Source organism: Marmota marmota, unplaced genomic scaffold (genome assembly GCF_001458135.2).
Source record: "Marmota marmota marmota unplaced genomic scaffold, marMar, whole genome shotgun sequence".
Classification (NCBI taxonomy): domain Eukaryota; kingdom Metazoa; phylum Chordata; class Mammalia; order Rodentia; family Sciuridae; genus Marmota; species Marmota marmota.
In genome coordinates, this window is record NW_026000082.1 from 27,305,525 (window position 1) to 27,320,942 (window position 15,418).

General features: G+C 54.2%; 1 protein-coding gene across 5 annotated transcripts; it reads left to right on the forward strand.

Moving 5' to 3' along the window:
* The first annotated feature begins 997 nt into the window (after positions 1-997).
* On the forward strand, positions 998-14,854 carry Csf3r (colony stimulating factor 3 receptor). Of its 5 annotated transcripts, none has more exons than XM_015485260.2 (17): positions 998-1,223; positions 2,639-2,693; positions 4,531-4,614; positions 6,571-6,867; positions 8,167-8,290; positions 8,442-8,629; positions 9,271-9,422; positions 9,504-9,657; positions 9,751-9,830; positions 10,234-10,453; positions 11,339-11,527; positions 11,889-11,990; positions 12,745-12,891; positions 13,003-13,143; positions 13,298-13,391; positions 13,627-13,705; positions 14,119-14,854. In XM_015485260.2, the coding sequence occupies exons 3-17, from the start codon at positions 4,551-4,553 to the stop codon at positions 14,596-14,598; spliced, it is 2,511 nt and encodes an 836-aa protein (XP_015340746.1). In that variant the 5' UTR covers positions 998-1,223; positions 2,639-2,693; positions 4,531-4,550; the 3' UTR covers positions 14,599-14,854. The 5 variants fall into 5 exon arrangements, with proteins under 5 accessions (XP_015340746.1, XP_048671697.1, XP_015340745.1 ...); XM_015485259.2 differs by having other exon boundaries at positions 1,001-1,223; positions 13,624-13,705; XM_048815741.1 differs by having other exon boundaries at positions 1,001-1,223; positions 6,653-6,867; positions 13,624-13,705.
* The last annotated feature ends 564 nt before the right edge of the window (positions 14,855-15,418 follow it).

The following is a 15,418-nucleotide window of genomic DNA, read 5'->3' on the forward strand; positions in this document are numbered from 1 at the left end:
TGAGTAAACATCAGTCGTTTTTTAAAATATTTTATTAGCTGTTGATGGACCTTTATTTATTTATATGTGGTGCTGAGAATCGAACCCAGGGCCTCACAACAAAATCCTAGGCCAGTGCTCTACCGCTGAGCCCCAGCCCCAGCCCCAACATTAGTCATTTTTAATGAGCATATGAAGACCCCAGGACGTACCCCATCAGGACGTACCTGTCTTGTCCCTGGAGCCCCCATTTCTCCATCTGCCTGGCCACGGGCAATGGCGGAGAAGATGGAGTGAAGGAGGGGCTGTGTCTTGCTATAAACCCTTCAACCTGGAGGGCACCCTCCTGATGGCCACAAGGATCAGGGTCCTAAGATGTGTGTGGAAAGAGCTGGGGACCGAGGGAGCCTCAGAGCCAGGTGTGTTTCCCAGTGACACTCTCCCAGTGTTACGGTTTGGACGTGAGGTGTCCCCCAAAAGCTCACGTGGGGTCAGTGCAAAAGGTACCGAGGGGAACTACCGGGTTATGGGATCCTTGACCTGATCGGTGGGTCGCGCCCCTGACGGGCTGCGCTGAGTGGGGGCTGGAGGCAGGAGGGGCTGGCTGGAGGGGGCATGGGTCCGCGCCTCTGGGGTGTGTGTTTTGTATCTGGTGACTGGAGTCCCTCTGCTTCCTGATCGTCACGTGAGCCGCTTTCTTCCACCACTTCGTCCGCCTCACCTCGAGCCCTGAGGGATGGAGCCAGCCGCCTATGGACTGAGATTTCTCAAACTCCGAGTCCCAAAATAAACTTTTCCTCCCCTAAAACTGTTTCTCGTCAGGTCTTTTAGTCACAGCTGCAAAAAAAAAGCAGACTCGAAAACCCACGGCGGGGGCACAGGGATGGCTCTGCCCGGCTGCAACCTGGTCCTGCCTGGCCTCCAGGCTCCGAGCCCAGGAAATCCGGAGGTAGGAGAGGGGGACACGGTTGCCACATACCCAGCCCTTAAGACCCTGGAGGCAGGAAGGCCGTCTGGCCTCACCAGTTGCCCTCACAGGCACCTTCCTGGGAGGAAGGGGCTGCCTGTGCCCGCAAAGGCACAGGGGAGGGACGAGGGAGGACGGGAAGGTGTCGCAATCCCCAGGCCCCCGGCTTGTCATTAACGACAGGGCTGGGGAAAGAAGCCCGACTGTGGCCCATTTCAGGAACTTGCCTTGAAGAGTGGAGAGCAAGAGGCCAGGCACGCCTGCCACGGGCTCCAGAGTGAGTAGGGGACACCCAGGGAGGGCTGAGTCCTGATCCACTCCCCCAGCTCCGCCAGGTGCCCGTGGCCGTGGGCCGGGCCAGGCTCCTGTCTTTGAGATGGGTCCCTGGGAACCAGGTGTCTCTCTGGGATTGCATCAGGGAAGTTGCACATACCAACTTCTCTGTGGGGACAAGGAGCTGGGCTCACATCAGGAATGGCCGTAACCGTCCCCCTCTCCTGTCTCTGTCTCTCTGAGGCCGGTGTGGCTGCCTGTGCCAGGCAGCCAGCTCCCGTCTGGGTTTGCTTCACTCTCGGTTCCCATCTCTTCCCCTCAGCCGCCCCCTCTCCAAGTCTGTCTCTCGCGCTTCTGTCTCTTAACCTTAAATTTGAGATGTCAGGTTATTTTCTTGGCCTCTGAGATGTCTCTGGGTCTCTTGGACTCTTTTTCTGTCTTTTGGAAACTCTATTTTGGAGCCTCTTCATTTCTTCTTCTTCTTTTTTCTATTTTTTTTTTAACTGAAGGTTGAACTCAGGGGTGCTCTACTATTGATTTATATCTCCAATGCTTTTTTCTTTTTTTTTTGAGCCAGGTTCTCACTAAATTGCTTAGAATGGCCTTGAACTTATGATCCTCCTGCCTCGGCCTCCTGAGTCGCTGGGATTACAGGCACCTTACAAGGGGAAGCCAGAATGAGGCTTTGAAACTGCAGTGTGACTCAGCCCTCCCTGGGTGTCCCCTACTCACGCTGGAGCCCGTGGCAGTGCCTGGCCCACCTACTGCCTCTCCAGCCTCATTCTTTATCTCTGTAGGTCTCTACCATTTCCAGCCGTGCCTACCTCAGTCCTTTGGTCCTGCTTTGTTTCTTTTCTGGTTTCTGTTTCTTTGTCTCTTTTCCTTTCTGCCCCTCCCTCTCTTTCTCTGAACCACCTTTGGGAAGCCCTCTCCTTTGACTCACTCCCAGCCCCATCCCCTCCCTCCCTCCCTCCCTCTTCCCACAGAAAGAATTTCAAAAGAGCAGGAATGGAGAAGGGAGCAGAGGAGGGAAGCAGAGTGTGCTGGGAGGAAGGGAGAGGGGAGAGAAAGAGGGTGGGGCAGCAGCCATTGCAGGCATCCTGAGTGCTGGGGACCGAGGGTCCAGGGAGCTGCAGAGCCCAGCAGAGGTGGCTGGAGTGGCAGGCACAGAGGGACAAGAAACTACAAGGGGAAGCCTAGAATGGGGCTTTGAAACTGCAGTGTGACCCAGACAAAAACAAGGTGGCAGTCCTAGGTGACTGTGACCATTCAGCCAAGGAGTAGGGGTCTAAGCCATGCTGGGCTCCATGAGATGGCATCCTGCTTTATGGCTCATGGAAACCCCGGTGGTCACTGAGAGCCCATTTCATTGTCCCAACAACACTGAGAAGCTGGCACTATTGTCACCTCTTTTCACAGATGGGGAGACTGAGGCTCAGAAGAGTGAAGTAACTTGTCCAAGGTCACGAAGCTGGTAAGTGGGAGAGCCAGAGGCCGGAGCAGGTGATCTGACTCGGCTCTGGGCTCCCAGCCTCTTTGCATCCTGGCCCTCTGGAGAGTAAGACTGTGCTCCAGGAAGTGGCAGCTCCCCTGCCCCTGGGTACCCAGGACTGCTGTGGGGACCAGGGACCAAAAATGCTGTAGGGACCAAAAATGCCCACATTCAGCAACCCAGGGGGAGGAGCCAGGGCTTCTCTGGGTTGACTGCCCACTCTGGACAAGAGCCAGTGTGTACCTCCCTAGGCAAAGCCTGGGCCTGCAGCTGACCCTTGCTAGGGCAGCAGAGCCAGAGAATGACCCAAACCACAGGGAGATGGGAACCAGGATCCCAAAATCTGCATCTAAAAGGCTAAATCTTCCCCTGCCCATGTGTGTTGGGCCAGGGGGATAACCAAACTAGTGTGCGCTAGTGAGAAGGTTGCCAACCTCTGATTAGTGCTCTGGATGGCTGTGCAAGATTCTCGTGCACAAGTTACCTGGGTTAGGAGCAACTGGGGACTGAAATCCAGCCTGTCCCCCAGTTGGCAGAGGAAGGGGTGCTTTTTCCTATGATTTGCACAGAGGTGACCTGGGGGCTAGCAGTCATCAGGTATCCTGATACTGCAATACGTAATGATAAATTAGGGGTTCAGGCAAGGCCCAGACAAGCAGGTCAGCCCATCAGGGCCATTCTTATCCAGTCCTCTGTCTGAGAGGGAGAGAAAGATTCTCCTAGCTTTCTCCCTGCAGAGCACAGGAGATCTGCTGGGGCCATGCAGGCTGGTCAGCGATCCCCACTGATCGGACATAGGGAGCCAACTAATGCTGGAGGATCAGGCATATGGCATGAGACCCCAGGGGCAGCAGGGTTGAGGGTTAGGCTGGACACCCACCCTGGTGATAAAAACATGTGTATACTCCCTAAACTGGAGCCAAAGCTCCCTCCATTTAGACACTGTGACAATGACTACAGAAGTCTGTAGTCATGTGCCCCCCAGAACTGGGGGCACTTGGGACGCCTTGTGTGCCCCACTTGATAGCCTCGCAGTCTGCTCTTTCCTGTAGCCGTTGCCATGGCAGCCAGCTTCCTGCGGGTGAGACCTGCAGCCCTGACCTCAGCCACTCTGTGGAGCTCTTCAAGGGAGTCTGGGAGGACCTGGCAGGGCTCACCTACAGGACCTACTGGCACTCACAAACATGCAACTGGAGAGGCCAGGAACCTACGCCAAGGGGCCTCTCTGGACCAATGAACGGGAAGGCAGGAGTCAGTGAGGAGAGGTTTCTGTCCTGCCTCCCATCCAAGGGATAAATTGTCCCTGGGGTAGACAATTTGGAGCAGTGTTCTACAGGGCTCCTTGGTCACTTTCAGTAGATCAACCCCAGTTGTCCACAGAGGTGACCAGTCGACATCACAGCCCTAAGTTGGCTTGCCCTCTTGACCTGTTTCAATCTTGCCAATGTCTCACCTGCTTCTAGGATCTTCCCAAAATAAACTATCTGCATGAAACCCTTGTCTGAGGCTTTCTGGAGAGTGCCTGGCTTAGATAGAGGGAAAAGGGGAAGAATGTCACTCCTTGCTGCTCCTGTCCCTGCCCATTCCTGGAAGGCAGTATGATGACTATAGTGGTCACAGAGTCATTTTCTAATGGACCAGCACAGTGCAAAGCCCTTGTCTTTTATTATTTCGTGTCTTCTTCTCAAAGCCCTGTGCAGTATAGGCTGCTGTTAACTTCATTTTGCAAAGAAACTGAGGTTCAGATAGGTCAAGTAAGTTGGCTAAGCCAGCTCTGACTTCAAATCCTTCACCTTGACTACCCCCCCTTTGCCTCCAGGTGAGCACCAAGTTGGCACTATGGCAGGGCTGGAAGCCTGCACCCTGACCAAAGCTGCCCTGATCATCCTGCTGCTGCCCGGAAGTGAGTGTGGTAGGGAGGTGGGGGGTGGGCAAAGAGGCGGGAGGATTATAGGAGCCATAGGTGGGGTAGCTGTGCACCCACCTGCAGGCCTCACCCACCAAGAGGAATGGTGAGAGGGCCTGGGGGGTCAGCCCAGGAAAGGTGGGGGTCCTACAGGTCTTATCTATACATCTCTACCAGGCTGTCAGACAAAACCTCTGGGTCTTTTGTAAGCTGCAAGGGGATCCAGGAGGAGCCACAGGAGACAGGTTTCATCCTAAAATGAGAAAGCCCAGGGAGAGTCCTCCAACCCCAGAAGCTCTGTCTTGAGAGGTAAAGAGCTTCCCATCTCTGAGGGTATGCAAGCTGAGGCCAGGATTGACAGAGGTCAGCAAGCTTTGAGAGTAATATTTAGACTTTTCAGGCCATATACAGTCTCTGACATTCTTATGTGGTTTTTATTTTATTTGTTTTTATCCATTTAAAAATATAAAAAGGTTTCTTAGCCAGCAGGCCATACAAAAATAGCTCAGGTGGTGTCGGGTAGTGTTTTGAAGTATACAACTTCATAGAGTCCCTTCCAGCCTGAAATCTGAGTCTGTGGAACAGTTAAAGCCCCACGTTGAGAATCGTGAACTTGCTCTGTCACCTTGGGCAAACAGCTCCTCCTCTCAAGACCTCAGCATCCCCATCAGCAAAATGGGCCTCAGAACACCTGAGAGAGGAGAGAGGCATCCGTGGGCCAGGTGTGTGTCCACTCCTGATTCAAGAAATAGTCCCCACAGGCCTACTCTATGCCCAGAATGTAGCACTAAGCAAAACGGTCGAGGTCTCCAGCCTCACAGGACTTGAGAGTCTAAGTGGGTGGGGCGCAGTGCCTCATGCCTGTAATCCCAGCAGCTCAGGAACCTGAGGCAGGAGGATCGAGTTTAAAGCCAACCTCAGCAACTCAGCAAGGACCTAAGCAACTTAGTGAGACCCTGTCTTTAATTAAAATATAAAAAAGGGCTGGGGATTTATCTCAGTGGTTAAGCACCCCTGGGTTTAATCCCCAGTACAAAATATATATATANATATATATATATATATATATATATATATATATATATATATATATATATCCCCCACATGGCTGCAGCCAAGATGATGGTCTGAGTTGGAATGGAGCAAATGAGGCAGGGGTTCAGGTCACAGGGCTGGGAGAAGGATCCAGGTCTTTATCCTAATACTATCAGCAAGCACCTACATGCCAGGCACTGGCACGAGACCCCAGGGGCAGCAGGGTTGAGGGTCAGGCTGTGCCCAGGTGCCTTACGTGTGTGACCACATCTGTTTCTTCCAGTGACACTAAGGTAGGGACCATTTTTATCACCCTTTTATGGTCGTGAAAGGTGAGGCACAGAAAAACCTTAGTGACACACGCAAGAGTTCCATCATTAGCAAGCAACAGGTCCAGGATCTGAACCTGAGCGGTCTCATTCCAACGTCCAGGCTCTGCCCCGCCATGCCATGCTGTCTTCCACACTGGCGTTCCTTTCGAGGGCTGTGACAGAGGAGGGCTCACACAATCAGATTTGCCTCTTGAGGAGACTGTGGTGGCTGCAGGGTTCTTATCACTCTAAACATTGCTTTCATCATGCTCCGGGAAGGGACTCTGGTGGAGAGCTGGGCTGGCTTGCAAGGACTGATTGTGCACCCCTCTTCCCTGCTCTGGTTTGACATCAGTTGTGATGAGCGCATTCACACCATGGGAAGCAGCACGTGCTACAACTCAGGGTCTATAGAGCCGCTGACCATCACTGACCAGCACCACTGTTAGCCTCAAGCAGTGCCCATACCCACCCCCCCTCCAGGTCCCACGTCTTAAGGGACGAGGCAGGGAGATGAGAGCCCTGAACCCAGGCGTGCCCAAGGCCTAGACCCAGCACAGGTCTGCCAGGCAGAGGAGTCCTTCATGGCCCGCTCTCTTCCACCCAGGCTGGGAGGAGTGTGGGCACATCAGCCTCTCGGCCCCCATTGTCCGCCTGGGGGACCCCATCACAGCCTCCTGCATTATCAGCCAGAACTGCAGTTTCCTGGACCCGGAACCACAGATTCTCTGGAAATTGGGAGCACAGCAGCAGCCTGGGGGGAGTCAGCAGCGCCTGCCTGATGGAACCCAGAAGTCCACCATCACCCTGGCCCACCTCAACCACAGTCAGGCCTTCCTCTCCTGCTGCCTGCGCTGGGGCAACAGCCTGCAAGTCCTGGACCAAGCTGAGCTGCGGGCAGGCCGTAAGTCCTGCAGCCATCTGGCTGCTCTCCTCCAGTGCTCTCCTGCCAGCCCCAGTAGGTGCAGTTACCCAGGAGCTCTTGCTGGATAAGCACTCCATGGGTCTGATCCCAGGGAACTGTCCCTGTCAGTGGTAATACTATTTCGCCCCATTTTGCAGATAAGGAAATTGACATCTGGGAAGAATAAGTGACTTGCCAAAGGTCACACGCTAATAAGGTTGGAACAAGATTTATATCAGGCAGTGTGGCACTCAAGCAGGGTGGCAACCGCTACTTCTCTGTGGCAGCTGAATAAGCCTCAGACCTAGGATGCGGGTCCAAAGAGGGCAGCCTCACCCACTAGGCTTGTGCCCAGCTTCTCCCCCATCCAAGTCTCAGCCTTCTTTCCAAATTGAGCAGGATGGAGTCAAGCTGAGGCATAAGGAGAAAACAAGGACCAAGGTTCTTATTTAAGAATCAGTAATAGCAGTTGGGCACAGTGGCTTACACCTATAATCCCAGAGGCTTGGGAGGCTGAGGCTAGAGGAATGAGAGAGTTTAAGGCCAGCCTTAGCAACTTAACAAGGGCCTAAGTAACTTAGCAAGACCCTGTCTCAAAATAAAAATTGAAAATTGAGGGCTGGGGTTGTGGTTCAGTGGTGGAACACTTGCCTAGCAGGCATGAGGCACTGAGTTCAATCTTTTTTAAATATATTTTTAGTTGTCAATGACTTTATTTATGTATTTATATGTGGTGCTGAGAATTGAACCCAGTTCCTCACACATGCAAGGCAAGGGGATGTGGCTCAGTGGCTAAGTGCCCCTGGGTTCAATCCCTGGTACCAAAAAAAAAAAAAAAAAGAATCAGTAATATCAAGTAACAGGTATGTAGGTATATAGCGCTTGCTACGTGCAGGACTGTTCTGAGTACTTCGTGTATGGAAGGCATTCAGTCATCACGATGACCAACAGCCCAGCTTTATGGATAAGGAAACGGAGTCACAGGGCAGCTAAGTAACATCAAGATCACGTGGCTAATGAATGGCAGCGCCAGAATGAAACCCAGATGCTACACGGCCACAGGAAAGGGGCCTGGGGGTGGGGAGGGTTAGATGCCAGGACCACAGGCTGGTGGGGTTTGGGATGCTTGGCCCTGTATATGCCTGCAACTGGCTTCCCCCAGAGATGCCCCTCCGTGGTCACACTGCAGTGGAGACCGGGGAATGGACAAGGTGACCCCAGAGGGACTCACCCAGGCAAGAAACAAAGCAAGCAGAAGCTTTCTGAGTGGTCCCACCCAAAGCCCTCCATTCTTCCCAGACCCTCCTGCCGTACCCTCCAACCTGTCCTGCTTCATGAACCTCATGACCAACAGTCTCACCTGCCAGTGGGAGCCAGGACCCGACACCCATCTGCCCACCAACTTCACCCTAAAGAGCTTCAAGTGAGCAGGGGCCCTGGCCCAGCCCTCTTCCTCTGATCCTGGGTGGAGCCTGAGTGGGGCCATGGGGCTAGAGGTCCGGTGGCAGAGGTGGGAGGAGCAGGGGGCATCGTCTCCCTTCTCTGCTTGGCACCCAAGCCTGGCCTGTTGGCAGGAGCCGGAGCAACTGTCAGACCCAGGAGGACTCCATCCCGGACTGCGTGCCTGAGGAAGGGCAGAGCTCCTGCTCCATCCCCCGCAAACACCTGCTCTTGTACCAGAATATGGTCATCCAAGTGGAGGCAGAGAATGCGCTGGGGACCAGCCTGTCCCCAAAGCTGTGCCTTGATCCCATGGATGTTGGTGGGTGATACTGGGTGCAGGGGAGGAGAGAAGTCCCCAAAATGGGCAGACCCAGAGATGCACAGAGAGAGAAACACAGACCTGGGGACAGACAAGGAGACCCCAGAAGACCCAGATACAGAGGCAGAAAAGAGGGACCACAAGGGTACAGCTGGAGACAGGCATGAGGACACAGACCAAGAAACACATTCATCCTTTCTTTCTTTCAGCTAATTTCTTGAAGTGCCTACTGTGTGCTAGGCACTGTTTGAGGTCCTAGGGATACAGCGGTGAATAAAACATCAAAAATTTCACCCTCAGAATGTTACATTCTGGTGGGCCAAATAAATAAAACAGAAGGTCAGATGACCAAGAAGGTGACAACTAAGTAGATCCTTAGAGGAACCAAGGGAGTAAGCCACTGCATAATCTGAGAGGAAAGTATTCCAAGCAGAAGTGACAATCAGTGCAAAGGCCCTGGGACAGGAGTATGAAACCACAGAAAAGTAACGTGGAGAGAGTGAAAAGACAGAAAGAAACAGAGACCACATGGATGGAGACCCAGGAAGGAAAATATAACCATGGACAGGGGGATAGGGAGAGCTAAGGCAGAGCTCTCTAGGGTGAGTCAGGGAGAGGTCTGAGAACCCCACTCCTTGCAGTGAAACTGGAGCCCCCTACACTGTGGGCCGTGGCCCCACGTCAGCCAGGCTGCCTGTGGCTACACTGGGAGCCATGGAAGCCGAGCCTGTTCATGGACCAGGAGTGTGAGCTGCGCCTCCGGCCACAGCGTGGAGAGGCCAACTGGACTCAGGTGAGGCGGGGGCACCCTCAGGGCCTGCAGGGGGCTGAAGGGAGGATCCAGAGACCCAGGCTCAGACTCCCACACCCCCAGGTGGCCACGCTGCCCTCCAATATCCTCCAGCATGAGCTCTGTGGGCTCCCTCCAGCCACAGCCTACGCCCTGCAGATGCGCTGCATCCGCTCTCACCTGCCCGGCCACTGGAGCCGCTGGAGCCCCAGCCTGGAGCTGAGAACGGCTGAGCCGGGTAAGTGGGAGGTGAGGGGTCTGCAGCAGCCATCAGGACCCTCCCCAGGGCCCTCCCCGACTAGACCCCCTCCTCCTCTCGCTCCATCCACAGCCCCCATCGTCAGACTGGACACATGGTGGCGGCACAGGCAGCTGGACCCCAGGACAAAGGGCGTGCAGCTGTTCTGGAAGGTGAGTCCCTCTGAAGCCAACCCTCCAACCCAGGCAGACCCCTGCAGCTGGGGCTCAGGACTCCAACAGGCCCAGGAGGCTTGGGGCATTTACAGGTGACTTGCAGTTTGCATGTGCCTAAGAAGCCGAGTAGTGACCCTCACCAATGCAACAACGCAGGACTCCCCTGGGCCCCAGAGTTCACTCAATGAGTGGTTAAAGGCCTGGAATGGCCACTGGCTTCTCCCTTCCCTCCCTCCTAGAACCTGGCACAGGGAACGGGGGAGGAGGGAGGGAGGAAGCTGGAAGCCTGGCTCCCTCTGAGACTCAGCTCCTGTGACCTGCCCCCCCACACTAGAGGCTCTTCCCTGCTCAAAACAAGCTGAATACCCCCCTCTCTATTTTCCTCCTCTGCCTGCCACAGCCAACACCCCTGAAGGAATACAGTGGGCAGATCCAGGGGTACCTGCTCTCCTGGAGACCCTCTGGCCAAGCTGAGACAGCCCTGCCCCTCTGCAACACCACAGACCTTAACTGCACCTTCTGCCTGCCTTCAGAAGCCCAGGAGGTGACCCTTGTGGCCTACAACACAGCGGGGACCTCTCATCCCACTCTCATCCCAGTGGACTTCCTGGAGAGCATCGGTAAGGGGAGCTGGCAGCCAGAAGAACACGGTGGGGGTGGGGGTATAAATTTGAAGGCCAGACTTCCTGGGTTGAAATCTAGTCCTCAAACTCACTGACAGTGTGACCCGGGCAAGTTACTCCCTTCCCTGGCCTCTGTCTACTCGAGCTCACAAATGGGGACGAAACTGTGCCTTCTGAGGGTCCTGACAAAAAGTAACTGCACCATACAGGTTAGCTATTAATACCATCATCAGCCAGAATCAGGTGGTGGTGTCAACACACACACACACACACACACACACACACACTGAGCTCTGCCTAGAATGCTGAGTGATAAAGCCCTGAGCTTTTCCAACTACAACATGGTCCATGAGCTAACTGATCACCCACCACCCCTGCAGCATCCCTAAACATGGGCTCTCCTACTGCGGGATGCATAACCACAATATCATCAATAACATCTAAGGCTAGAGCTGTGTGACCTTCAATAAATCATTCAACCTCTCTCTGTTTCTCAATTTCCTCATTGATAAAATGGGGACAATAGTGGTACCTCCCTGGTGGGACAGTTAGAGGACTCAGTGAGTTAACCCACATCAAGGACTGTGCCTAGCACATACTAGGAACTCCACAGCGTTCAGGTCGTCATCCAGCACTGCTCACACTTGTCACTGTGCTGTGCCCGTAGTGCACACCATCTCACTTAATCTGCATCAAGACCCTACAGGACGGGAAATTTCATCATCACTTCCACTTTACATATGAGAAAACTGAGGCTCAGAGGTTGACCTGCCCAAGGTGTCCCAGCCAGTAGGCAGCAAAGCTAGGATTTGAACCCAGGCTTAGGGTTCCAATGCCTGTGTTCTTCTCACCTTCATTCCACCGTGTCCACTCTGTCTCCAGGCCCATCCCTCACCAGACTCCAAGCCACAGCCCGAGATCCTCACAGTCTCTGGGTGCACTGGGAGCCCCCTAGCCCTCGGCCTCAGGGCTATCTGATAGAGTGGGGCCTGGGTCCCCCCAGCCCCAGCAGCAGCAATAAGAGCTGGAAGATGGAATTTGACGAGAACATCACGGGGACCCTGCTGCAGGGTGAGATGGGCCTGAGAGGTGGGGCAGCTGGGCACTGATGGACAGGAGCAAGGGCAGCATCAACCGCCCTCGAGGCAGAGTCCCCAGCCTTGCTTGGGCCCTCCTCCTTCTCACCTCACATCCTCACATCCAGAAGTTCTTCCTGCAGTCCAACCTGGTCCCCTCTCTACAGTCCTGACCCACCACCCTGCTAGCGCTCTCCTGCACTTTTTCTCCCTAACCCCATCAAATGATCTAAGGAAGGGAATGTGACATTGAGCCCTGAGGCCAGGTTAGCCCTGGCAATAGTCGGAGGTTAGATCCTGGTCCTCAGCAGAGGTCAGCCCCAACCAGAGCGCCTGCCCCCATTTTCTCTCTACAGAGAACATCAGGCCCTTTCAGCTCTATGAGATCACTGTGACGCCCCTATACCAAGGCACCGGGGGACCCTCCAAGCAAATCTACGCCTACTCCCAAGAGATGGGTTTGTCAGCCTTCAGGCCCCTCCCCCAAACCCCCTCCTCTCTCCTCCAGGGCCTGCGTGGGTCCCAGAAATCACAAATATGAGGGAACATGTCGTGCCTCTCCCGACTCCTGGCCCTGGAGAGGGTCACTCCCAGTCCTAAGATGACCCTCAGTTTACACCAGACCCCTGAAATCAGGTGGTGGGCTAATAGAAAGTGGGACCAAATTGGCAGATTTCAGAGATGAAGTCTCATAAAATTGATCAATGGCCCTGACAGAAATCAGGTGCCACATCTGATAGATTCAGAGGGTGAGTGGCAGAGATCAGACAGTGAGTCAGACAAAAGCAGATCTGGCAGAAGTCAGGGTGGGGGAGTAGGTTTAAAGTCAAAGAGAACTGGACTCAAGTCCTGGCTCTGCTCCTATTAGCAGTACATGTAATTGATAAAATCCCTGCGAAGCCAAGCGCAGTGGCACACACCTGTAATCCCAGCAACTCAGGAGGCTGAAGCAGGAGGATCCCAAGTTCCAAGTCAGCCTGGGCAATTTAGTGAGACCCTGTCTCAAAATAAAAATTAAAAAGGACTGGGGGTATAGCTCAGTGGTAGAGCACCCCTGGGCTCATCAGGACTGGGGGTGAAGGGAGGAGGATGTCCCCTTGGACTCTCTTTTCTCAGCCATCCACAGTATGTCCCAGTTCCTGGGTTCAGGGACCACAGAAGTCCAATCAGTTTCTTTGCCCTGTACCCCTCCCCTGTACTCTCTTCCCACAGCCCCCTCCTGTGCCCCAAGGCTCCATCTAAAGCACATTGGCAAGACCTGGGCACAGCTGGAGTGGGTACCTGAGCCCCCTGAGTTGGGGAAGAGCCCACTCACCCACTACACCATCTTCTGGACCAATCTCCAGGACCAGTCCTCCTGTGAGTCTATCCTCAGCCTCCCATAGTCCCAGAAGGCCCAGGAGGGGGTGCTTGGCAGTCACAGAGGCAGCCTCAGCACCCCAGCCTAAGCTGGCATGTGCCCCATCCCAGCCACCATCCTGAATGCCTCCTCCCGTGGCTTTGTCCTCCATGACCTGAAACCTGCAAGTTTGTACCACGTCCACCTCATGGCTGCCAGCCAGGCTGGGACCACCAACAGTACAGGCCTCACCCTGATGACCTTGGCCTTAGGTAAGGGGAAAGGGGGACTGGGCAGTGGAAGGGTGCCCACTCAAAGGATCCTAATTTGGAAGTAGACCTGGTCCTGCCTGGGGACCTGAGCCTGAGGAAGGAAACCCACCCTTCCTCACATGTCCTCACCTCTCTGGCTTTCCCCTCTCCCTAGGGGAGTCAGAGCTGTACATCTTCCTAGGCCTGTCTGGCCTCCTGGTTTTGTCCATCTGCCTCTGTAGAACTGCCTGGGTCTACTGCAGCCCCAGGTGAGTCCTCTGGGAGGAGTGACACCCAGCTACCCCTACCCACAGGGCACTGCAGGCCAGGGTGGGTCAGTCTAAGGCCCAGCCTGCCTAGACCTTGGGGCCCATGTCTGGGAAGCCTGACCCTCCACCTCCTCCTCTCTGCACTAAGGGGCAGCTGCTGGGGGAGCGGGACAAAGGATGGAAAGCTGGGAAGGCGTGCCTGACCCCGCCTTTACATGCCCCCCTTCTCCAGCAGGAAGAATCCCCTCTGGCCAAGCGTGCCAGACCCAGCCCACAGCAGCCTGGGCTCCTGGGTGCCGACCATCATGGCAGAGGTGAGGAACTGGAGGAGAGGGGACAGGGGCTGGAGATGTGGGCCCAGGCTCAATCTCAGGAAAGGGATTCCTTCCCGAGGATGAGCGCACAGGCCTCCCCATCACTTGAAACAAGATTCCTTCCCTGTGGAGTGAAGCCACCCTGAGTTTGAGTCCCAACTTGGCCCATTTCAAGGATTCGGCCAGTCACCTCACTGTGAGATGAGAATATCCACAGTGCCAAGTCTGAACAGCACATTGCTGCTCCTGTCAGACAGGTGTCAGGAATGTACAGGTGCCTTGCAAATATGATCCTGTGTGTTCCGCCAGATAGCAGCGGGGATGTCCTACAGCTGCCCCAACTCAAGAAGGGACAGTGGCTGGGGCAGACACCTGACATGAACCGTATCCTCACTCCATGTCCTTGTGTCCAGGAGACCTTCCAGCTGCCCAGTCTTTGGGACCCTGGCATGCCAACCATCACCAAGATCACCGTGCTAGAAGAAGAGGAGAAGAAGCCAGGGCCCTGGGAGTCCGGTGACAGCTCAGAGACCTGTGGCCTCCCCACCCTGGTCCAGGCCTATGTGCTCCAGGGGGACCCAAGGGCAGTTTCCACACAGTCCCAGCCCCAGTCTGGCACCAGTGACCAGGTCCTTTATGGGCAGGTGCTGGGCAGCCCCACCAGTCCAGAGCCTGGGCACTACCTCCGCTGTGACTCCACCCAGCCTCTCTTGGGGGGCCTCACCCCAAGTCCTAAGTCCTATGAGAATCTTTGGTTCCAGACCAGCCCCCTAGGGACCCCAGTGCCCCCACCCCAAAGCCAGGAGAACGACTGTGTCTTTGGGCCACTGGTTGACTTCCCCCTCTTGCAGGGACTCCAGGTCCATGGGGTAGAAGAACTAGAGAGCTTTTAAGGCTCCCTGAGTCTCCCCACCTGGGCCTGCCTCTTTAAGGGCCTGGACTATCCAGAGGAAGGGTCAATAAATCCATTCATCCCTAAAAACTACCTAGCCCCAGGAAAGGGCCCCCTGTCCCTCTCTTTCCCCCAAGTGACCATGTCCCAGGCCACCTGCATACTTTAAAAAACAGATAACACTCTGTTCCCCCCCACCCTCTAGCTTTTTGTGCTTGTTTTCTGTAATAATCGTCGTTTAAATTTTTTTATTTTTATTTTGGGTTTTGTTATTGTTTTTGGAAACTCTTGAGTGTACTTGAGTCTCTTTCTTCTCAGGGCCCTAGCAGTCGATTACAGTCTCCAAATCATCTTCCTCACTTTCCTCCCTTCCCTCCTTCCTTCTTTCCTTCAGCCAGCTCCTATCTAGCATCTAGACCCTGTGCCACAGCAGGATTTAAAAAATGGCTCAGCTCACTCGCTCTCTGAGGGCTCCCATTCTGATGATAGAGACTCAAAACTGATCATTATGGAACAGCAGTAAGTCTTGTGTGCAGGGAGTCAGAGCACTGTGGGACGTGGTAAAGAGACCTTGGAAAAGACTAACCCCTATTGGGGATCCATAATTGAAAACAAAATCTCCTGTCAACTCAGAAACCTTCCCTGTAAGGGCAAAAGAGCAAGAAAACAGTTTTATTATTGAATAAGAATGTGGTGTGCAGGGCAGGCAATCCACTAAAGAGATTGCAAAGACAGAAATAAATGTTACCATTCTATAAAGCCAAGTGGATACAACTCATGCACATACTTTTTAAAGATGAACAACAACTTGAAGGGAGAAT